This window comes from Pseudophryne corroboree, chromosome 12, assembly GCF_028390025.1.
Source record: "Pseudophryne corroboree isolate aPseCor3 chromosome 12, aPseCor3.hap2, whole genome shotgun sequence".
Taxonomy (NCBI): domain Eukaryota; kingdom Metazoa; phylum Chordata; class Amphibia; order Anura; family Myobatrachidae; genus Pseudophryne; species Pseudophryne corroboree.
The window spans coordinates 6,421,933-6,444,010 of record NC_086455.1 but is presented as its reverse complement, the minus strand read 5'-3'; the positions used below and the strand labels follow the sequence as shown (position 1 = coordinate 6,444,010).

Below are 22,078 nucleotides of genomic sequence, written 5' to 3'. Positions count from 1 at the left end.
AGTACTTATTACAGAGGAGAAGCAGGGTACTTATTACAGAGGAGAAGCAGAGTACTTATTGCAGAGGAGAAGCAGGGTACTTATTGCAGAGGAGAAGCAGAGTACTTATTACAGAGGAGAAGCAGGGTACTTATTACAGAGGAGAAGCAGAGTACTTATTACAGAGGAGAAGCAGAGTACTTATTACAGAGGAGAAGCAGGGTACTTATTACAGAGGAGAAGCAGGGTACTTATTGCAGAGGAGAAGCAGGGTACTTATTACAGAGGAGAAAGGCAGAGTACTTATTGCAGAGGAGAAGCAGAGTACTTATTACAGAGGAGAAGCAGGGTACTTATTACAGAGGAGAAGCAGGGTACTTATTACAGAGGAGAAGCAGAGTACTTATTACAGAGGAGAAGCAGGGTACTTATTACAGAGGAGAAGCAGAGTACTTATTACAGAGGAGAAGCAGGGTACTTATTACAGAGGAGAAGCAGAGTACTTATTACAGAGGAGAAGCAGAGTACTTATTACAGAGGAGAAGCAGAGTACTTATTACAGAGAAGAAATGCAGAGTACTTATTGCAGAGGAGAAGCAGAGTACTTATTTCAGAGGAGAAAGGCAGAGTACTTATTGCAGAGGAGAAAGGCAGAGTACTTATTACAGAGGAGAAAGGCAGAGTACTTATTCCAGAGGAGAAAGGTAGAGTACTTATTCCAGAGGAGAAAGGCAGAGTACTTATTCCAGAGGAGAAAGGTAGAGTACTTATTCCAGAGGAGAAAGGCAGAGTACTTATTCCAGAGGAGAAAGGCAGAGTACTTATTCCAGAGGAGAAAGGTAGAGTACTTGTATTAGACATGAGAGAGAGGCAGATAGCGAGGAACAAACAAGAATGACTGACATTAGCGGGGCGACACACTGCGTCTGTGTCCTGCACTACAACAAGGGGGACAGGTGACAGAAAGTACCCAGGACCTACAGCCCCCAGTGGGTGGATTACTACATGCGGGCCAGGATAGGGTAATTTCTAGGAGGCAATTTTCTAAATGCATCTTTACAAAGTTTTAATAAAAAAGTCTAAACAGACAGTACCCAGTGCCGACCACGGACAGGTATTATTACGTAATCTGTACGTGTGTCCCCCCCCCCCCATTTCACATCTTGGTAAGTGGCCACTTGGCTGTAGATATAATATTTATTATCCTTTATAATGATATATACTGTATAGATGTCCAGCAACATCTTGCAGGCTCTGGCTGTGGATGGGCTGATTAGCACCCTAGGCAGCTAGCGCTGACACTAAGGTCCAGCTAGAAAACCTCAGACAGGAAGGAGACGAGAGGTTTCCCAGAGTATACTGTGACTACAGCCGGCAACGCTGCAAGGAGGGGACAAACACCCAGACACCAGCCGCGACACAGGAACACCGCCCACAGAGGCTTTATTCAGGGAACAGTTTAATAGCGGAATGCAGATACAGTTATACATCAGTTTTTACATCCTCAGGAATAACAACGTTTCTGCCAGACCTACTTAAAACACCTACCTCACCGCACAATGATTAGGTAATAATACCTGTAACTATACATAATTCAGAATTATTTCATTCATATATAATTATAAGCTTACATCACACCTTCCAGCATCTGAAATGGCCACCATAGGGCTGATTCAGAGCTGGACACCTTTCGCTGCAGTCATGTAAGATATTTGAGACCCCCCATGGCTCAGTGGACAATCCTCCCACCGGAACCATCAGGAAAAGTCTGAAATTCAAGTGCACCAACATCCCAGCGCTTTGTTGTGTCAGATTGAGCTGCTGGGCAGATGTCCAATCAGGTTTCACAAAACAAGGTGTCAGAGTGATTGAATTTTTTAACCTTTTGCCTCCTACAGCAGGATTATCAGCTGTCTGTTTAGTGCAGGCGGTGATGCTGTCCCACATCACGCCCTTAGAAGGCGGCAGCCCGGCACTCGTGCAAATCTTGCTGGGTTGTATGGGCCGTTTATAGCCAAGCTTTTAGAATACTGTGCCTCATACCTCAGTGATATAACTAGCTACTACTCATCTGGCAAAACAATGCAACTTACAAATGTTGTACAGAGAAGTGGGATACAGGAGCCCTATATACGGAAGGACGTACATGCGCGATACGCAACACATTTAAAGTCACAGAGTGGATGCGGGTTGCAGTTGTCAGGAATCATTATTTGCCCCCCCTGTTCAGCGTCTCGTATGTGGCTTTATCGGTCTGGCCAAGGCCCTGAAAGGAAAAAGACAATTACCATGGCAACCACAGTCACAAGACTCGGTGAGCAGACAGACTTTGGAACAACCCTCTACTATTCCATAATCATATATTTTTTATATTTGTGTAGCATCTTGCATCAGATGGTGGATGCTTGTGCCACAAAATTGTTTGCTCGTCATAAAATGTGTTTGAGAAATATGTACGCAAGTCACAGAGTGCGATTATTTGTGTACAACACTATGTCACTAGACCAGTGGTTTCCAAACTTTTTTGAATCACGGCGCCCTAGAATATCAGAATTTTTTTCCACAGCACCCCTAGGCCAAAAATTTCTTATTGAGAAATTTAGATAGAAATATTACATTAAGTAGATTGTGTTATATGTCATCCTTAGGGTCAGTTGTGTGGTGAGGGACAAGATTTGCTTCTGTTTGGCCACATTTTATGACTGGCAGCCACCAGCACTGGTTTTGCCTATTATATTGACCATGAATAATTTGAATTGGTCCTGGACCACCAACCCAGGGCACCCCTGCAAGTGTCCCGAGGCACCCCAGGGAGCCACGGCACACAGTTTGGGAACCACTGCACTAGACACAACACATTTTGTCCGTATACACGGTCATTACACACTGCAGCGTAAATTTACATCTAATTTGTGCATGTTAATTCTAAGTGTGTGTGCTTTTATTACATGCTCTTTAATATAATGTTATAATAACAGCATACATAGTGTAATGGTAATAAAACGGCAACTGTGAAGGTGAATTTACCTCCCTAAACACACCAGGGAAACCCGCATCTTCCCCCGGGGCCCCTGATCCACAGCGCAGCAATTACATAAGAGACAATCCCTGGAAATACTTACGGTGTAAACACCTTCTGATCCCTGAAACAAAAACATAATATAATCAATATATAAACAAAGCTGTATATGGGACAACACTTTCCCTGCTGCAAATTACAGGGATATTATAAGTCAGCAAGGAGTTATGAGACTCTATAATAGCACCAGTGTGCTAGGACCCTCTTCTTTGGCCTGTGTAGTACTGGCGAGCACCAGTAGGGGCTGCTGCCTGGAATTAGCTCCTTCTGTTCTTAACTAATGACCTGCTAGGAGTTAAGCTGCTTGATTAGTGGCACCTGTGGTGCAGGTACTTAACGCCTCTCCTTGAGACTGCATGGCTAATAAGTCCAGACAGCAGCCCCTACTGGTGCACACCGGTACTACACAGGTCAAACAGAACAGTCCTAACAGCCAGGCTGGGAGTGGAGGGCTTATACACAGGAGCAGAAATCTGTGCTCAGGAGATTTTCCAGTGGGCAGCACGGATGGTGTAATGGTTAGCATTACTGCCTCACAGCACTGAGGTCATGGGTTTGATTCCCACCATGACCCTAACTGTGTGGAGTTTGTACAGTCTCCCCGTACTTGCGTGGGTTTCCTCCCACAAACCAAAAATATACTGGTAGGTTAATTGGCTCCCAACAAAAATTAACCATAGCTAGTAGGTGTACATGTGGTGGGGAATTGTATTTCCACTGGGGTAGGGACTGATGTAAATGGCTGAACATTCTCTGTAAAGCGCTGCGGAATATGTGTGCGCTATATAAATAACTGGTAATATATACTAAATAAATGAGACCTCTCTGAATATAAGCAATGACATCAGAACTCATTGGTTACAGATATTACATCCTACAATTTGTACACATATTGGGTATTATGAACAGATACATGAAAACCATTTAATAGGATACAGCAGAGCACGTAACAGCATTCTGATCGGTTTATATGAATAGTAAAAGGCGCAAGTCATCACTTGATATACACATTAGCCATAGTATATATCAGAATACATCTGTTACCAGAGTACAGAATTAGAGGTCCTGTAAATAGATAGGACAAGCAGCGGACAGACAGCAACAAGAAATCAGTCTCTGCCGGCCAATCTATGCGTCATTTCGAGCAGTGGCTGGTGATGTTAGGTTTCCATACAGAGGATATGTGAGCTTAGTGCAGTGAGCGCAGGCACAGTGTGGGAGGAAGTGGTCAGCAAATGCTGGACACCAAAATAACTTTGCTTCTTCTTTCACTTTGAGGCCGCTGTGACCATATAAGTCTCTGTACAAAAGCAACCACAGATCTCTACTAAATGGTACAGAGTCTTTATCAAATTGCTGACCCTGATGGAGCATGGTAACATCACGCATAATATATCTTAACATTCAGTCCAGAGAGCAGCTGTAGCTGAAAGCGCATTTAAATACACAAAGTGTTTTTATCACAAAGTGTATAACTTAAACAACTGTTCTGTTTGTAACAAATCAACATCCATCCAATTCTTATTCAAACAACCTCAACCTACCGGCAGTAACAGAAACACGGCTGACACAATCAGACACTGCCTCCCTTGCAGCACTGTCACACAGTGGTCTCTGCTACACACACCACCAGCCCTGACAACATTAAAGGAGGTGGAGCTGGAACGTAACGGTTTCAATTTTTCACATGCACAGTTCTACCACAGGTTTCATCACTCACATTTACATAATTTGAAGTACGATCTATCAAGATTTTCACCCCTTTCATACTGCGTGTTGCTGCTATCTATGCCCCACCTGGCCCACACAAAATTTCTGGAACGTTTTTCTACCTGCTCCCTCACTTCTTATCCTGTGACAGCTCCACAATCATCATGGGTGGTTTCAGTACTGTTATTGATAGTCCACAACTTCCTTGCGCCTCCAAACTACTCTCTCTGTCCTCCTCTCTCAGTGGACCAACACCCATCAGGAGGGCCACTGCCTTGATCTTGTAATAACCAGACTATGCTCAGTTCCTCTGTTAACTAACACTCCTTTCCCCCTCTCTGATCACAACCTTATCTGCATGCGCTCCTCCATTACTTCAAAAGCGCAGAATCACTGAAGTCTAACAAGCCTCCTCTACCCCCAAGGTATTCCCTGTGGACCCTTATGAAAAAATATTAGTGCTATTCATTTTCAACAACTTGCCACCTCTCTGCAACAACTGCTCACCTTTCTATCATAGCAATCTGTGCTAAAGGACCAGACGGGCTAGCCTCCGCTTCCCACACACATCAATGAGCCTTGAACACCCATGACCCTGCCGTGGATCACCGGTAATACAGACAGAGGAGATAGAAGCAGTGATACACAGGATTACTTTATACCAGTGCTTCTCAAGCTATACTCCTCAAGACACACTAACAGACCAGGTTTTAAGGATATCCAGACTTGAGCACAGATGGTTAAATCAAAATGACCGAGGCACTGATTAAGTCACCTGTGCTCACACATGCATATCCGTAACACCTGGACTGTTATGCTGGGCATATATTGTAAGATAAAATGTCTGTCAGACCGAGAGAGAGATGTCACAGTGTGCGCCCACATCTGGGTTCCTTCCCTGGGAAGGAGACATTTCCCCGCTCCTCTGCCGTGAAGGAAAAAGGAAAAATGTTGGGCGGCTGAGACCGCGCATAAACTGCCAGGTGACGGTAACCAATGACTGGATCAGCCGGGCATGTTAGAAGACTTTTCCTGTCCAACCATCCTATCATTGCTGTGTGACCATCTCCCTGACCCGCCGATAATCTACGGATCGGGCCGATAACTGCAGAATGTATGCCCGGCTTTAGCGAGCTTTGTACCCTATAATCAGGAGGCGTGGCACTGCACGGGGAGACTGATACCCGGAGGGAGGGCTCCAGATCTGGATGTCCTGCTCAGGGTCTTGTATCCCCAAACTAATACAGACAAACCCCATTGTGGCACTTCCCAGGCTGGAACCTTCTATATCCTGAAATCTAAGGTACTCTGGCCCACAGAGCTTGGGGGGGAATATCCAAGGCATCGCTAACCCCTCATCTCCCCTCCCGATTCTATCAGTCCACATATAGAGACCAACTCACCTTCATCTCAATTCCTGCCTCGCTCTTCCCGATCTCACTATATATCTGTTTCTCCGGGCAGCTGAGAGGCTGAGGAAAGACAAGATGTTACACTTGTGATAACACGCACAAAAATCCAGGCATATATACAATAGCGTGCAAAAGTACTCATACCCCTAAACAGACAACGGAATGATCAGCATTACAAGTGACGCCTACATAGAGTCTTCCAGACAGTACCTGTATTGCTAAGCAGCCTTTTTCACGCGTCTACTTCATTGTATCGCACAGATTTGTTCTAGGAACAGTGGGGCAGATGTATTAACCTGGAGGAGGAATAAGGAAGTGATAAACCAGTGATAAGTGCAAGGTGATAAACGCACCAGCCAATCAGCTCATAACTGTTACTTTACATATTGGAGCGGATTGGCTGGTGCATTTATCACCTTCCACTTTATCACTTCACCGAGCTTAATAAATCTGCCCCTCACTTCCTTATGCCTTCTCCGGGTTAATACATCTGCCCCAAAGTATTCAACCCCATGTGCTTTGTAAGCTCCAAGAATACACAGGTGAAAGATATCGCCCCAACAATTAGCCTCTACCTGTGAGTCCCTGAGGAAAGGACAGCTTGTGTGGCTATGAGACCCCTACAGCACTGGCCACACACAATCTGCAGGGAAGCCGTGACAATGACACCAAAGAGCGAAGAAAATGAAGATAAAGTTACAGACAAGAAGGGAAAAGACTGCAATATAATACACAAGTGCAGGGAAGTCTCAGTGAGCACTGCTGGTCAGGACATGGAAGCTGCATCCTATAGGAGCACCCAGGCACTGCCTAGACCAGGCCGTAACAAGGGGTGTGTGACCAGTGTCTGTACAGGTACCCTGCTGCCAGCGCATTACGCTACGGTCAGTACTGCCAGCCCCGTGTGACTCCATGTTGTTTCACGCTCAGATGACGGAGGTGGCACAGGTATCGTGTTAAAGCTCTGGTCCCTCACACCTTGGTGTCAGAGCAAGGAGGAGACCTGTGAGGCCACAACTAACACTGTGCAAACCTAACACTGGCCATTCCTCAGCAAACGCCATCCTGACAATGCAGTATGCAGATTGCATGTTGTGGGGAGGCTCAATGGGAACTGGGCATCTTAATCACATTGAAGGACAGATGGATGGTGCAAGATACAGGGAGATACCACAAGATAACCTGTGCCAGTCTGCCAGGAGACACAAGCTTGGGAGAAGTTCAGAAGGACAATGGATCCCCAGCACGAGACCAAAGCGCACCGACGTGGATGAGCCACATATAGGCAAGTGTTCTACAATGGGCAAATCAATATCTAGGGGGTAGACTTACTAAAAACAGCTAGCTAGTGGTGTTATTGCCTATAGCAACTACACTGTCATTTTCTAGAATGCAAAAGAGAAATGGCAGCTAAAATCTGATGTTGCTACAGGTAACACCACTTTATTTATAGAAGCTTTAATAGATCTTAGTCAAACTGGGAATCTGCGGCACTACATGAAAGTTTCTGGCCACAGACGCCACCCAACCAACCAGAGCAACCCGGGGGAAAACTGCAAGGACTGGGCAGAAGTCGCTCAGTATGCCAACCTGGCAGAGACTTACAGGAGGGTGGTAAGGCACCTAGAACATGGGTAGAACAGGACAGCTGGTGTAAGGTGACCGAAGTCACCTCAGTCTGTAACCCCTGCTCTCACTCTGTACAATGAGGGGATCGGGAGAGCACATGGGGACCACTGTAGGGTAACCTGGGATGATAGTGGTGCCTGCAATGTTACTGTAAGGAGGTGGGACACGTTGTTATGTCTGCTGGTCTAGTGAGGTGTATGGATCCCATCTCCGGCCTGTCTTCCTCTGATAGGGGATGATGTAAACTGGGGGGACACAGGGTAACGGGCCGAGTGTGTACGTATGTGTATAATGTCTGTGTATCTATAGGTTACTGCATGGTGGGACTGCCATGAATGAAACACGGGGCAAGTGTATCAGCTGATCCTCCATGTGAGGAAACGCTAAGTGACGCATACTCTAGAACGTGCTGCATTATTACATACAGAAGTAATGAGAGCCTCAGCAGTAATTACCTCATAGAGCGTCGCCCCAGGATTCTTCTTCTGAGCCCTGGCTACCTTCACCTGCGGAGCAAAAGATGCAGAAGACGTATTGACGGAGGCACAACATGGCTGCTGCATATGATGAGGAGACTGGGGTAACCCCAGCTCACCCCACCTACTGGGCATGGCCCTAAATAACCAGCTTCATTTACAGCAAGCTTACCCAACCTCCATGGTGGAACTATAAGTGTCAGCGCACCCCACCAGCTACCTGGTAGGGGTCAGGCCGGGGAATTGGGCTATGCCACAGAAGAGGGAGCCTAGGAGATGCCACACACGGATCACTGCTATACACAAGACTCCAGCAGAGCGGCACTCACCTTCAGGTGGCAGTAGAGAGCTGTGAGGACAATTCCATACAGAAACAGGATGGCATCCAGGATGTAGCAGATCTCGGGCTCCTGCATTCCTGCAGCTGGAGAATCAAAATAAAGATCTATCACATACTGTAGGCCCTGTGCCCTGGAGGACGGGCACCTAGGATGTGAGGAAATAAACATACCCACCATACACGTTCTCTCTCTCTGGCCCACATGTAGAGAGGATCTTCTCTAACAGACACAGAGTGACTGACGGCTCTGTAGAAATACACTGTGTACACACAAGGACAGGACAAGAGGTGTCGCAGCAGCTGCAGTCCCCGCTTTGTGACCTGGATCTTATACCACCAGGACGATATTATCCTCAGGATAGGAGCAGCATTCCGCATTGAGTGGATGAGGTAAACCCACGTAACAGAGCTGGAGGGGAATGTCGGGGTGACACTATACTATATCTCCTCCCCCCCCCCCCCCATTATTCAGTATACAGGTTTTGGGATGTTGAAGACCCCGGTGCAGCCACTCCGCTGTATGATAATCTAATGTACAGGTTACAGATCTCTCCCCCCCCCCACCCCGTGCTGCCGGGGTGATTATTTATTTAATAACAGTTTCTTATATAGCGCAGCAATAAGGACGCACTCAGTACATGATGGGAGCACACTGGCCAGTGCTGACCCCCTCCAGCTGAAGTAAGCCAAAAATGGGTGATAGGGTGGCACAGTGGTTAGCATCACTGCCTCACCGTACTGACATCGTGGGCTCGATTCCAACCTGGGCCTGTCTGTGTGTAGTTTGCATGTTATTTTCACATTCCAAAAACATACAGGTAGGTTACCTGGATTCTGACAAAGCACCAACCAGCCCTGCCTGTATTGCTGTACTGACCTTTAGTATTGCTTACGCTCTGCACACTACCGCATTACATCTGTTCTAGTACAACAACTGGGAGCGCTGGTTTCTACCTTCTTTTTAGAATACAACAATAAACCTACACTATCATAATGCACACATAACGCAACAACGCAGCATCTGATAAACACCCAGCCGCTGCAGTAATGCAAGATCCAGCCGGAGCCTGAGCAACCGGATCTGACGCAGCGACGCAGAAGCCAGCCATGGAGAGAATGGAATGAGTACTGTCAGTGTACAGCAGGGTTATTAAGCATGCATCCTTCCAACTTTTGTGGAACTACACATCTCAGCATGCCCTGCCAGTTTTGTTATTAGGGTAAGTTAAAACTGTAGCAGGGCATGCTGGGATGTGTAGTTCCACAACAGCTGGAGGGCAGTGTATAGACTACTCCTGGTGTATAGAGTCATTGTCCAACCAGAATTTTGCTGTGCTTGAGTCGGATGCCTATTGGTCAGGACACTCCTATGCCCGGTCAGATGGAGGGTCTGCGGTTCCCGATTTTCTTTCCCTGCCTTACGAGAAGCGAATGCTGCAAGTTTTGTACCAGATAAATAAGAGGAAGGGAACTTCATAACGAAACTGAGCGAAGGGAATCTAAGTAGGTCAATAGATAGAAACCAAGGGGACACTGGCCGAAAGTGAATACCATTATATCACCCACCCCATTCGGGGGAATTCCCCGGGCACAGTCAACGCAGCACAGTTTGGGCATCACCACCCGCCACTGCCATCTGACCCATGTAACCCCAGGTACAATGACTCTCAATGTATACTGCCTCAATATGTCACAGCGCTGCGTAACCCACGTACAATTGTCTGCTGGCAACGTGATCACAGATACACCAATTTACACTGGTTTGGGGGGGGGGAATCTAGGAGATTTTTAAATATTCTACACATATCCCTTACATTCTGGAGAGCGGTCTGATCACACCTCTAGGGGCGCAGTAATTCCAGTGTTAAACTTCTCTCCCCGAATAGTATATCATTTAGGAATATTGTTTAACTGCACAAGTCTCCAGGTCGCTTCGGTGATAGAAAGTCCGGGGATATTCACACGCAGGGGAATTCAGTTATTTTTATATAAACCCATGTAGACCACAAGGTTAGCGTTGTATAATGTGACAAAATTTTAGAGCGTAACAGGAGCCAGTTTCTAAGAGGGAGGAAGGGGGGGGGGGGTGTGGTTGTTTTCACATTATATATTAATATCCAGCTTACAAAGACAACCACCTTATTGGTAAACCGCTTGTGCGCTACACACCACCTAGCACATACAATATATGAAACATAAATAATTAATATTCTGTAAATAGCAGCACCTCAGTCCATCAAGAGGAAGGATGGCGTACAGAAAACTAGGAAAGACACACATAAGGACAAAGACTCCAACACAACACTACAGAGTAACTATTCTCATATAGTCTCCCATCCACAGACAGTCACTTTCAGTCTTCTAGGTAACGAGACTAAAAATTTACCAGCACCTAGGATTTGGGGAACATTGTGGTACTGAAATGCTGGATGCAGACTCATCGTACCAATATATAACGTTCGGATGGACAGCACATTGCGTATGTATGCGATTTACACCAGTCCCCTTATCTGCTACTATATGAAAGTGTAATAAAGGTGCGGTGACAATCTGTATTCTGTTGTCCAGTCGCAGTCACACTGCCGCCCCTAATTATACTTACCATTCTTATTACATCAGCTATATAAAATGAAGGTCACCTCTCCTCCTACACTGTGTATCTGCAGATAGCAAGCTGCCATTAAATCGTCTTTACATCAATCGCTGGTAGACACATGGGGCCGGAAGCGTAGGATCATCAGCGGCGCATAAACCCACTCTAAGTACATTTAACACACTTATGTCTCATGGTCTGGAAGAAGACATTCCCCCCCCGTATGGTAAGATATCATAGGCACACTATTACGCTATACCCCAGGGTCTCCACGTTACTTATCACCAAATAAGCCTCTAGTGAGTGTTCTCCCTGCAGAACATTGATGGTAACATACTTGGGTAATAGTCCCGCTTCTAGCACCGTAAGTAGGATTATAGTTACCCACCTTGATTTAGGGTGATGGAAGTCGCTGGTTAGGGACCGGCCGGTCTCGCTGCGAGATCTACGCTCTGACGTCCTTTAGAGCTTTGCAGGGTTTCAGCCTGACAGCGAGACAGTGTGTCCAGACCCACACAGGAAGTCTACACCCACCGCCCGGCCAAAACACCAGCTCACATACTTATCTGTAAGGCAGCTAGAGTCTCAGGAAACTGGAGTTCCCTATTCCGCTCATATGAAAAAACCCAGAGCTTTACACTATAACGGGGAACAGTGACAATCGGGTACAGTACCGAAATTATACCGAGTCAGGAGAGAGCCGCTCAGATATAAATAAGGAGAAACGAGGGGCATAAAGCAGTTAAGGGGAGCAGCGGGAATACACACATATAGCGCATTGATAGACTATACGTAAAGTGCGCTACGTCTGAAGATCACCCCTCCAAGCCGCAAACACTGCCAATATGTAACCAGGTAATATATTAGGATAAGCCTGGCGAAAGCACTTTGTGATAACGTATTTGAGCAACAACTAGTATCCTGTAACCTTACGGCACCTTCCTCAGACTCTGTAAAAGCATGAGAATTATAGAGACCACATACACATACGAGAGTAATATGCAGGCACATACACACCCTTCCGAACACATGTATGCACTAATGTGCGCATTCACTCGCAACGTTTTATATTAAAGTAATATTTATTGCCTTAGGCCCTGGCTACTAACATTGCAAAATGGGCAAATAAATGAGAACAGCAGAAAAATAAAAAAAAGGGAACGATCCTAAACTGAAAACGTTACCAAATCATTTCCATAAGACATATCGATTTTCGTTCCTCTATGCAACTCTAGTCACAGCCACCAGGAGGCAACAGCATATTCCAAGCCTGAACTCTCACAGCTCCACACAAAAGACACATGGCTAGCGACTCAGGCTTTGTCCGTTAAGAAACCAGAGTATTTATTTTCATCATGAGTTTTACAAGCGCAAAAGTTTAAATAAAGAAGACGCGTTGCTTCTAGCTCTGGATGAAAGGGCCACATCAAACGTATAGAGCAGAGGTAAGACCAGAGCAGCCGATTATCGATCCACTTCCCCAAACACGATATCCTGAGTTCCTGCACGAGAAGAAGTCAGGGTCAGTTTAGGGAGCAAATGCTGGTGTGAGACACAGGTAGCGCAGATGCAGCGGCACTCACCAATGATGGCAACGACATCTGCAAGCATGTGCCCCTGCGACATCATATCCAAGCCCGCCTGGGAAGACAAGTAGAAGACATCACAGAGTGGGCGACGCAGCATGCGACCACAGAAAGATGAGGAAGACATTGGGAGAGGAGACGCTTACTTACCAGGTGAGCAAACCCAGGGGCCTTTATCTTACAGCGGTACGGGCGGCTTGTTCCATCAGACACAAGGTAGACTCCGAACTCACCCTGCCAGGAAGGAAAATGGCGTATAAGCGACACTGCACTGGCAGAGGGTAAAGGTTACATTATCTACAGAACTTGGCCGATAACCACGTAACAATGTCTTCCCTGTGGACCCCCTATGGAACAAAAATATGTTATTTCTCCCTTTGCATAGAAACGTAAAGCCAGTTTGCTTATTCCATGCATATAGACAAGTATCTCTAGTTACAGACAGGGATACACTCAGGGCTGGATTAAGCCTTGGGTAGGCCCGGGGGAAGGGGACATCTATATTAGATTGTGAATACCTCCCAACATGACCCATTCCAGGAGGGACAAAATGCTCTGTTCCTGGACTTCCCTCTCAATTTATGATTGGCGTCAACTGTGTTGAACTATTCAAATTATAAGAAAAGTGATTCAACACAGGTGATTGCAATAATAAATTAAGAGGGAAGTCCAGGTAGAGAGAATAGGTCATGCTGGGATGTATGGATTGTGTATATTAAATTTAAACCAACGGTATATATTAGATTTAAACTAATAATTTAATAAAGGGCGCTATTTATAGAGCCGTCTAATTAAGAGACAAGTACTATTCTACAAAGTTTTTCATTTTATAAAGTTTTCTTGTAGTGGAACAAAGACAACTTAACCTTAAAATAAATATATAAAACCAAAATCTATAATCTAGATTGTCACGCGCAAAAATAGCAGCAGCCTCTGTACTACTTATACACTGGGACAGGACTCAGGAGGACTGTGTGTCTGTCTCTAGAACCGAATGGTCTCAGATAACAGGTTACACAGAACCCAGACGGGAAGAAGAGAAGCTGGGATCCCTTGGTCACTTACAGCTCTCTCCCCGCCTCCTATCTAGTCAGGAAGCACTACCGGTAGCTCATGACACCTGATACTCCTCTGTCTGCCTGAACAGCATACTGCCCTGCTTGCATTCTGGCTGCCTGGTTCTGCCGCTGCGCAAGAGGGAGAGCTAGTTAAGTCTGTGCGCTCTGGACAGGGGTCCCCCTGACTAAGAGGGGCCAGGGGGACAGTATACTCGATCTGGCTATGGTTACACTGTCATCTGATGTGTCTAGCGGAAAGCAGATAGTAGGAAGACTGGACAACCTACCTCTCAGAATGCAGCGTACACTCCTTATAGTAATAACACATGATGAAATAACCGGAGGCTGATTCTCAGCACAGAATAGCTGGCCTGGTTTCCTGCAGATATCACTCTTTACCATCTCAATAACTGCACGTGTCCCCTATCCTCTCTTACCTTGGGGGCTTCGATGGCGGTATACGTGGTCCCTGGTGGCACCTGGTAGCCCTCCGTGTACAGTTTGAAGTGATGGATCAGGGACTCCATAGAGTGCTGTGTAGAGAAGATTGGTAGCGGGATGTGGGACAAGTCAGGAAAGGCATAGCGGACTTTCCATTCTATATGCAGTGATACATAACGAGACATCACACGCAGCACCCCAAGCAGACCAGCAGAAACACGTCTCCTCCATGTCCCCTTAACAGAACGCCACCACTAACCTCAAATCACTCTTCACACAGTCATTCATACCCCCCTCCTGAAATGCCAGAGGGGTCAGCGACAACCCACAGTACCAGCCAGCCACTGAAATCATCATGGCCGAATGCATATAAAAGCCGAGGCAAATTACACAGTAGTTACTGATACAAAAACAATGGGTTCATTCCATACTACATCTCTATCCTAAAGACGGGGCAGATGTTGCAGCCAATGGTCGCTTGGAACTGTACCTTCATCTCAGACCTCTTGGGTGGCGACACCTTGGCATCATCCACCTTGATCTCTCCCTCTGGCATTTTGTTGAGGGACTGGAGGATGATCCGCAAGGATTGGCGCATCTCCTCCACCCGGCACAGGTACCTAGCCAGAAAGATGGGCGGAGTCACAAAGTGTGACGTCACGGCGAGACACAGCACACTCCTCCATTGTGGTATCTGCACAGCCCCGCCCACTCACCTGTCATAACAATCTCCCTTAGAGCCAATGGGGACATCGAATTCCACCTGATCGTACACATCGTACGGCTGAGACTTCCGCAGGTCCCACTGGATCCCGGATCCCCGGAGCATCACCCCACTGTGAACACACATAGGACGGGAGACATAAACCAAGACTGATTACGGCTCTTCTGCGCTCATATAACCCAGTGTTATCTCTTGTGCCCCCTAGTGGACGTGGAAGAAGTTACATTTATGATCTGCAATGGATAGCTCCATTCCCAGAAAAGAAAGTCTACAGTAGACTATAACTGCATTTATTTCACCGTAATAAATTTAATTGAATCCAAAATTCTTTAGGGTCTGAGTATTTACATTAGCCTTTGTCTGTATTTCACGTCTGTTGTCAGACTTTACCTAAATCCGTAGTTCAAGGCTTCTTCAGCTGAGACCACGCCAATATCCACGGTCCGGTTCTTCCAGATCCGGTTGTTGGTCAGCATCTGTAAGTCATGTGACCACAGGAGAGAATAAAGGCCTGTCCGACACTGGAAAACAGCACTTCCCATCTACTGAGTAACTGATTGTGCGTCTTACGCCAACTACCGGTGTCTTACAGCAGAGAACACAACACAATAGATGCTATTGTGATAATAGAGGAGCTTCAGTTACCTGGAGAACACTCCTGAAGTGAAATTATTTCTTCACCATAACATGACACAGACACAATATGACGATGTCTCAGCCTTACCTCCTCCAGCTCATCGATGCGGAGAGAGAAGTTCTTTATAAACTGGTAGATATCGTCCATCAGGCCTAACGGCATGTCCTGAGATACACAATAAAGCCATCAGATATTACACCATACGTCACCGCTCAGTGATATTACACCTTTCATGAGATTGGGACGATGGAATAAATAGAGGGAGACCAGCGTGGATGTCTTCCCGTGCACAGTTGTGCAACTACCCAAACTAAGGTATTACCTGGTGCACGCCTCCTGGTCGGACATAGGCCGCGTGCATGCGGGCACCGGACACTCTCTCGTAAAACTCAAACATCTGCAGGGGCGAGACAGGACGTGCGTATAAATCACATGGCAGGCCAGAGGCGGTCTTATTTCCATATCTGTATAAGTCACAGCGCTAAGGCTTGTGCCATGCACGTTAGGCCAGTACCCATGAGAATGGTACTCAGTCCTGAAATAAAGCAACTTCTAGAAACTGAAAATTTGATTTTCAGAAGGCGACTCTTACCGGATCTGTTTTTTACTTTTGTTGTGTGTATTCTATAGTTGAAGGGAATCTGTTGTGCAGCCTTGAGAAGTTACAATAACCAGGACCCCCCTTGCATACTGGCCACCATGTTGTATTCTATAGTCTCCAAGGCGACTGGAAATGTGCTATACCTCCATTATAAATCCCCCGGGGTACTTCTTCAATTTAACTGCTGGTGGGGGCAGAAGTTCCTGTGATCATTCTCAGTCAATAGGCTGAAAGCTGGCAGCAGTTTGATGATGTCACAGGATGAGCCTCAGGCACATATTGGGCATGCTCTCTGCCAGTACATAGAATGGTCCCCTCCCTCATTAATATTCATAGCTGCCCAGAAGATGGGTAACTCCATGCGGACATGGAACAAGGTGTAGGCACTATACAGCTGTAACACACAGGAAGCTATCCAGGTAATGTGTATGGGCATACCTTCTCTCGCTCCTCGAACAGCCAGAAGAACGGCGTCATGGCTCCGATATCCAGTGCGTGGCAAGCGACTGCCATGATGTGGTTCATGAGGCGTGTGATCTCTGCAAACAGCACTGTAACAGTAACACAATTAGTAGTGTTCACTCTAAGCTTCTTTCGCAGGGCGCTGCACCCTGCCCCTTTTCTGAGTGACAGAAAGCGCCCTGCCCACTTTGTGCCCGCCCTGCCGCCCTGTTAATCACCAAAGGACTGCCTTCTCCCCGCGCCAGCGCTGTCACTTCTCCCCGCGCCAGTGTGCGGTCATTTCTCCCCCCGCCGGACTGTTACTCCTCCCCCAGCCGCGCTGATAGCTCTCAGTTGAAGGTGGAGACTGGGTCAGCGTGCAGCGTGGAGGAGCAGCCAATCAGAGCCTGCGGTGTCTCCCGCCCGCCAGTCCTCCGGCATGGTTTGAAATTCCCCCTCACCACGGCGCTGCACGGCCATTCCCCCTCACCACGGCGACCTGGGCTCCGCCGTCAGCATCAAGAGACTGGACCCGCTGCAACGGTGAGTGCTGCTCTGCATCTGCCCGTCCTCCCCTCCCTCCCAGTGCTCTCTCCCTGGTGCAATGTGTCTCAGTGCTCTCTCCCTGGTGCAATGTGCCTCAGTGCTCTCTACCTGGTGCAGTGTTTCTCAGTGCTCTCTACCTAGTGCAATGTTTCTCAGTGCTCTCTACCTGGTGCAGTGTTTCTCAGTGCTCTCTACCTGGTGCAGTGTTTCTCAGTGCTCTCTACCTGGTGCAGTGTTTCTCAGTGCTCTCTACCTGGTGCAGTGTTTCTCAGTGCTCTCTACCTGGTGCAGTGTTTCTCAGTGCTCTCTACCTAGTGCAATGTTTCTCAGTGCTCTCTACCTAGTGCAATGTTTCTCAGTGCTCTCTACCTGGTGCAGTGTTTCTCAGTGCTCTCTACCTGGTGCAATGTTTCTCAGTGCTCTCTACCTGGTGCAGTGTTTCTCAGTGCTCTATACCTAGTGCAATGTTTCTCAGTGCTCTCTACCTGGTGCAATGTTTCTCAGTGCTCTCTACCTGGTGCAGTGTTTCTCAGTGCTCTCTACCTGGTGCAGTGTTTCTCAGTGCTCTCTACCTGGTGCAATGTTTCTCAGTGCTCTCTACCTGGTGCAGTGTTTCTCAGTGCTCTCTACCTGGTGCAATGTGTCTCAGTGCTCTCTACCTGGTGCAATGTGTATAACGTGCTCTCTACCTGGTGCAATGTTTCTCAGTGCTCTCTACCTGGTGCAATGCGTCTCAGTGCTCTCTACCTGGTGCAATGTGTATAACGTGCTCTCTACCTGATGCAATGTTTCTCAGTGCTCTCTACCTGGTGCAATGTGTGTCAGTGCTCTCTACCTGGTGCAGTGTTTCTCAGTGCTCTCTACCTGGTGCAATGTGTCTCAGTGCTCTCTACCTGGTGCAATGTGTATAACGTGCTCTCTACCTGGTGCAATGTTTCTCAGTGCTCTCTACCTGGTGCAATGTGTCTCAGTGCTCTCTACCTGGTGCAATGTGTATAACGTGCTCTCTAACTGGTGCAATGTTTCTCAGTGCTCTCTACCTGGTGCAAAGTTTCTCAGTGCTCTCTACCTGGTGCAATGTTTCTCGGTGCTCTCTACCTGGGGCAATGTTTCTCGGTGCTCTCTACCTGGTGCAATGTTTCTCGGTGCTCTCTACCTGGTGCAATGTTTCTCGGTGCTCTCTACCTGGTGCAGTGTGTCTCAGTGCTCTCTACCTGGTGCAGTGTGTCTCAGTGCTCTCTACCTGGCGCAATGTGTATAACGTGCTCTGCCTGGCGCAAAGTGTAGAATGTGCTCTGCCTGGCGCAATATGTATAACGTGCTCTACCTGGTGCAATGTGTATAATGTGCTCTACCTGTCGCAGTGTGTATAGGAGGTTCTACCTGGTGCAGTGTGCATTAGCTGCACTACTGTGTGGTGTAATGTGAATTGCCACTATTATGTGGCCATGCCCCTTCCCCACGAAAAACAACGCCCCTACATTTTTGCTGCGCGCCTTTGGCGCGCACTGCCCATTCTTTATCATGTGGGAATGGGAGGACCAAGCATTATAGTATGTACCTAATTTTGCCCTTCTAACTGAAAAATGTGCCCTCCCGAACGAAAAATGTGCCCTCCCGAATGAAAAATGTGCCCTCCCGAATGAAAAATGTGCCCTACCCGTGATCAGCACCCTGCCCTAAAAAAATCCTAGAGTGAACACTACAATTAGGATGTGCACCAATGAGCGTTGTCTGTGCTTTGGCATCACAATGTACTACTGCCATCCAGCTTTGCAACTCAATTAGCAAAGAAAACAGTAAAGTGAATATATAACAGGCTAAGTAAAAGGGGTGTCAAAATAAAAGTTATGCAAGTGGACTCCTTTTTCTGAGCATCAAAATAAATAAATTAGGGACGATGTAAACAGAATTTGTGGGTTGTAGCTGTAAAGCAGGGTGGTGCGCCGATTACAGTGAGGGAGTGTTTGCTTGACGCAACAACAGACTCAGACCGGGTAGCAGGGGAAGACTGCCAACAGCAAACAGAGGGTCACAAAACATAAATGTGGACTTTAAAGATGTAGTATGGTAGGGGGTCTCCCGACGAACCCGGGGGCCAGTGTATTATTCAGGAGAGAAGCTGGAAGCTATTACAGAATATCTTACTGTCTGGAACCAACTTCAGACGCTCTGTTATACAGGGTCACGTGACGCAGGCTGCCGCCCCTTTAGCTTACCTCTGATCCACTGAGCTCTGATTGGGGGGCGGATGTTCAGAAGCTTCTCCACAGCCAGAGAATAAGCCTGTTCATTGCACATCATGGAGACGTAGTCTAGGCGGTCAAAGTAGGGCAATGCCTGGAAGATAACACAGGTGTGTCATAGCTTGCAACTGCGATCCGGTACACGTAACAAAAAAAAAAAAAGGCTCCAACATCTTACTATTGGCGCCATGCTACGCGATCCTACGGGTACTTAGAAGTTTGCTGATCAACCGATGTGCATGTCTTCAATCTTATTCACTATTACTAAATCTATTATCTCCGCTCTATTTAAAATAGGTCTTCAAGACATTTTGATTTCTCCCTATTGAATTATAAAATTGTATTGCCTAATAATAAACAGTAATTGTTACTGAATATGTGCAAATATTATTAATCCAAAGTTTGACTACTAGCCAGGGAAAACTAAAAAGTGTCTGGAATGTTACGAGATCATACAAAGCTTTCCAGACACTGGGAGAGCTCTGTTCCCGGCTGGTTACCTGCAGGTAGGTCTTGTACTCGATAAGCTTCTCCGTGCCGCGGTGAAGGAGTCCGACGTGTGGATCGCACTTCTTCACGGACTCACCGCTCAGCTCCATGACTAACCGTAGGACACCGTGAGCAGCAGGGTGCTGGGGTCCAAAATTAATGGTGAGATTGGACACATCCCTATGTGCCGGCGGGTCTTTGTCTGTTTAGGGGGCAAGGAGGAAAGAGGTGAGGGTGTGTATAGTAAAAGTGACATAGGACTCGTACAATCCAGGAGGCGGTACAGATACACCGAAACCACCTAACATAAACGGCCTATTGAACGACACAGACCATCTGCAGAACAATGTATCCAACCACCACCACAGGGATGAATTGCAATGGTCACATTATTATTTATAATCGAGGTGTAGCGACGTCACAGGAAGCTTCTGAGACGCAGAGCGGGTATGCTGCCACCAGTACATGGGGGGGCTCACTCGCTTACTAATGGAAGATTAATACCTATTGTTAACACTACGCATTTCGGTCTCCTTCTATATTATACACTGCCACAAGCTGCACAGTACAGAATACACCTGCTGCTTTTGAAGTACCACACTGTAAAAACTCCCTTAACCCGCGGCTACTGACCGTGCCATGGGGCGGGCACCCATTTCGCTGTGGTGGCATCTGGGTACATCACAGCACCATTGAACTGCTGCATAAACTCCACGTCGGGCTGCCATTGCTTCTCCCTGAGATGAACAGAAGGAAGATGACAAAAGTCAGGGGAAAAAATCCCAACGCAGATGTCACCCAGCCATGTGACCTGCTGTTTATACACACGTACAGTTATGGGGTCACTGAGCAGTCACACGTAGGCTGGGATTGGGGGAAGGGGGGATAACAGACTATTATATAATCAGGGCTGCGTACAGACATTCCCGTGAGCTGGGGTCAGGCTGCGAGCTGCCTGCACATACTGTACCTTTATATCAGGTTATGAACATGGCGGCACCAAGGAGAACAATGCACCCTCCAAAATAAAGATACCCTGAACAAGCAAATAGTACTGGACCGGGGGACCTGTCCCAAAGAGCTTACAATCTGAAATTATATATATATATATATATATATATATATATATATATATATAGCCAGCCAGTGCTGCAGCTGTAGGATGCTGTGTGGCAGCTGCCACCGGTCTTGTTATTGAGGTGCCCCCGTCCCCCATCCTCTGTGCACTGCTCAACACACCTCAGGATATCAGGGGAGCAACTGCTGCCCCCTTGTAACTAGGCCACAGACCCCACTCCCGCAATACCTGACAGGCTGGGCCGCCCTCAGCCAGCCGCCGGCCAAAGCCTCTGAAGGTGCCCGCAGTCTGCCCAGAACCCTGAGCGCCGCCATCTTCCCAGACGACAGGGCGCACGCACTGACCGCAGGAAACTTCCGGGTTCTGGCCGCGGCTTCAGCGCCGCAGAGAGTGAGGCGCTGTGTCAGGTGGGAGAGTGGGCGCCGTGACGCACTTCCGCCCTGGTCCTGTCATCTGGAAGCCGTGGCAGACATCTTTGTTGTGAGCAAGGTGAGAGGAGGAGGTGTCAGGGAGAATGTCACTTTCCTTTGCACCTCTCACTTTGGCAGCTGGAGGAAGGTAATGCTACTATTGGCCTCAATGAGGAGACTGTAAAAGGTTCTTGGTCTACCAGTGTGGAAATAACAACCCCACCATATACTAGCTGCTGAGTGGGTCTAATTTCCAAGGACAGACACACATTGGCATTGGTGAGGTCTGTTTTCCAGTAGCAGCTAGCCAGCCACAAGGTGACACATATATATATATATATAATGTGGAAGTTTTTAACACAGGTGACGGTAATCATACATTAAGTGGGAAATCCAGGTGGAAGGGTCGTGTTGGAGGCTCTGCACATATAGCACGCCTTACTCCAGGTATTGTCCTGCCAGCGTAGTGACTAGCACTGGCCACATCTACTGCCATACCAGCTACGGACCACCAGACATCACAATGCTCCAATCTCATGATCCTACTGAAATCAGGCGGCGTAGATTCATCGGCCATGTTGGAATGTGTGCGCAGTTGCCTCT

General features: G+C 47.3%; 2 protein-coding genes across 2 annotated transcripts; both read right to left on the bottom strand.

The window, feature by feature from the left end:
• Window positions 1–1,395: 1,395 nt before the first annotated feature.
• Window positions 1,396–11,726, bottom strand: FCER1G (Fc epsilon receptor Ig). Its single transcript, XM_063947881.1, has 6 exons — window positions 11,607–11,726; window positions 8,615–8,709; window positions 8,265–8,315; window positions 6,172–6,240; window positions 3,102–3,122; window positions 1,396–2,245 (listed from the first exon to the last, which is right to left on the bottom strand). The coding sequence occupies exons 2-6, from the start codon at window positions 8,699–8,701 to the stop codon at window positions 2,189–2,191; spliced, it is 285 nt and encodes a 94-aa protein (XP_063803951.1). The 5' UTR covers window positions 8,702–8,709; window positions 11,607–11,726; the 3' UTR covers window positions 1,396–2,188.
• An 811-nt stretch (window positions 11,727–12,537) lies between these two features.
• Window positions 12,538–21,459, bottom strand: NDUFS2 (NADH:ubiquinone oxidoreductase core subunit S2). The gene is made up of 14 exons (XM_063946824.1): window positions 21,294–21,459; window positions 20,621–20,724; window positions 19,999–20,189; window positions 19,472–19,592; window positions 16,704–16,816; window positions 15,987–16,061; window positions 15,752–15,829; window positions 15,418–15,503; window positions 15,020–15,139; window positions 14,794–14,923; window positions 14,300–14,395; window positions 12,955–13,038; window positions 12,802–12,859; window positions 12,538–12,720 (listed from the first exon to the last, which is right to left on the bottom strand). Exons 1-14 carry the CDS (start codon window positions 21,377–21,379, stop codon window positions 12,683–12,685), a joined length of 1,380 nt encoding a protein of 459 aa, XP_063802894.1. The 5' UTR covers window positions 21,380–21,459; the 3' UTR covers window positions 12,538–12,682.
• Window positions 21,460–22,078: the final 619 nt, after the last annotated feature.

Excerpts from the sequence above, each read along its gene's own strand:
- NDUFS2 (XM_063946824.1), bottom strand. The coding sequence starts at position 21,379 with ATGGCGGCGCTCAGGGTTCTGGGCAGACTGCGGGCACCTTCAGAGGCT. Across the intron at positions 20,725-21,293 it reads AGGGCGGCCCAGCCTGTCAG|GGAGAAGCAATGGCAGCCCG; the intron begins GTATTGCGGGAG and ends TGTTCATCTCAG. Across the intron at positions 19,593-19,998 it reads AGTACAAGACCTACCTGCAG|GCATTGCCCTACTTTGACCG; the intron begins GTAACCAGCCGG and ends GTTATCTTCCAG.
- FCER1G (XM_063947881.1), bottom strand. The coding sequence starts at position 8,701 with ATGCAGGAGCCCGAGATCTGCTACATCCTGGATGCCATCCTGTTTCTG. Across the intron at positions 8,316-8,614 it reads CTCTCTACTGCCACCTGAAG|GTGAAGGTAGCCAGGGCTCA; the intron begins GTGAGTGCCGCT and ends TTTGCTCCGCAG. Across the intron at positions 2,246-3,101 it reads GATCAGAAGGTGTTTACACC|GGCCTTGGCCAGACCGATAA; the intron begins GTAAGTATTTCC and ends TTTTCCTTTCAG.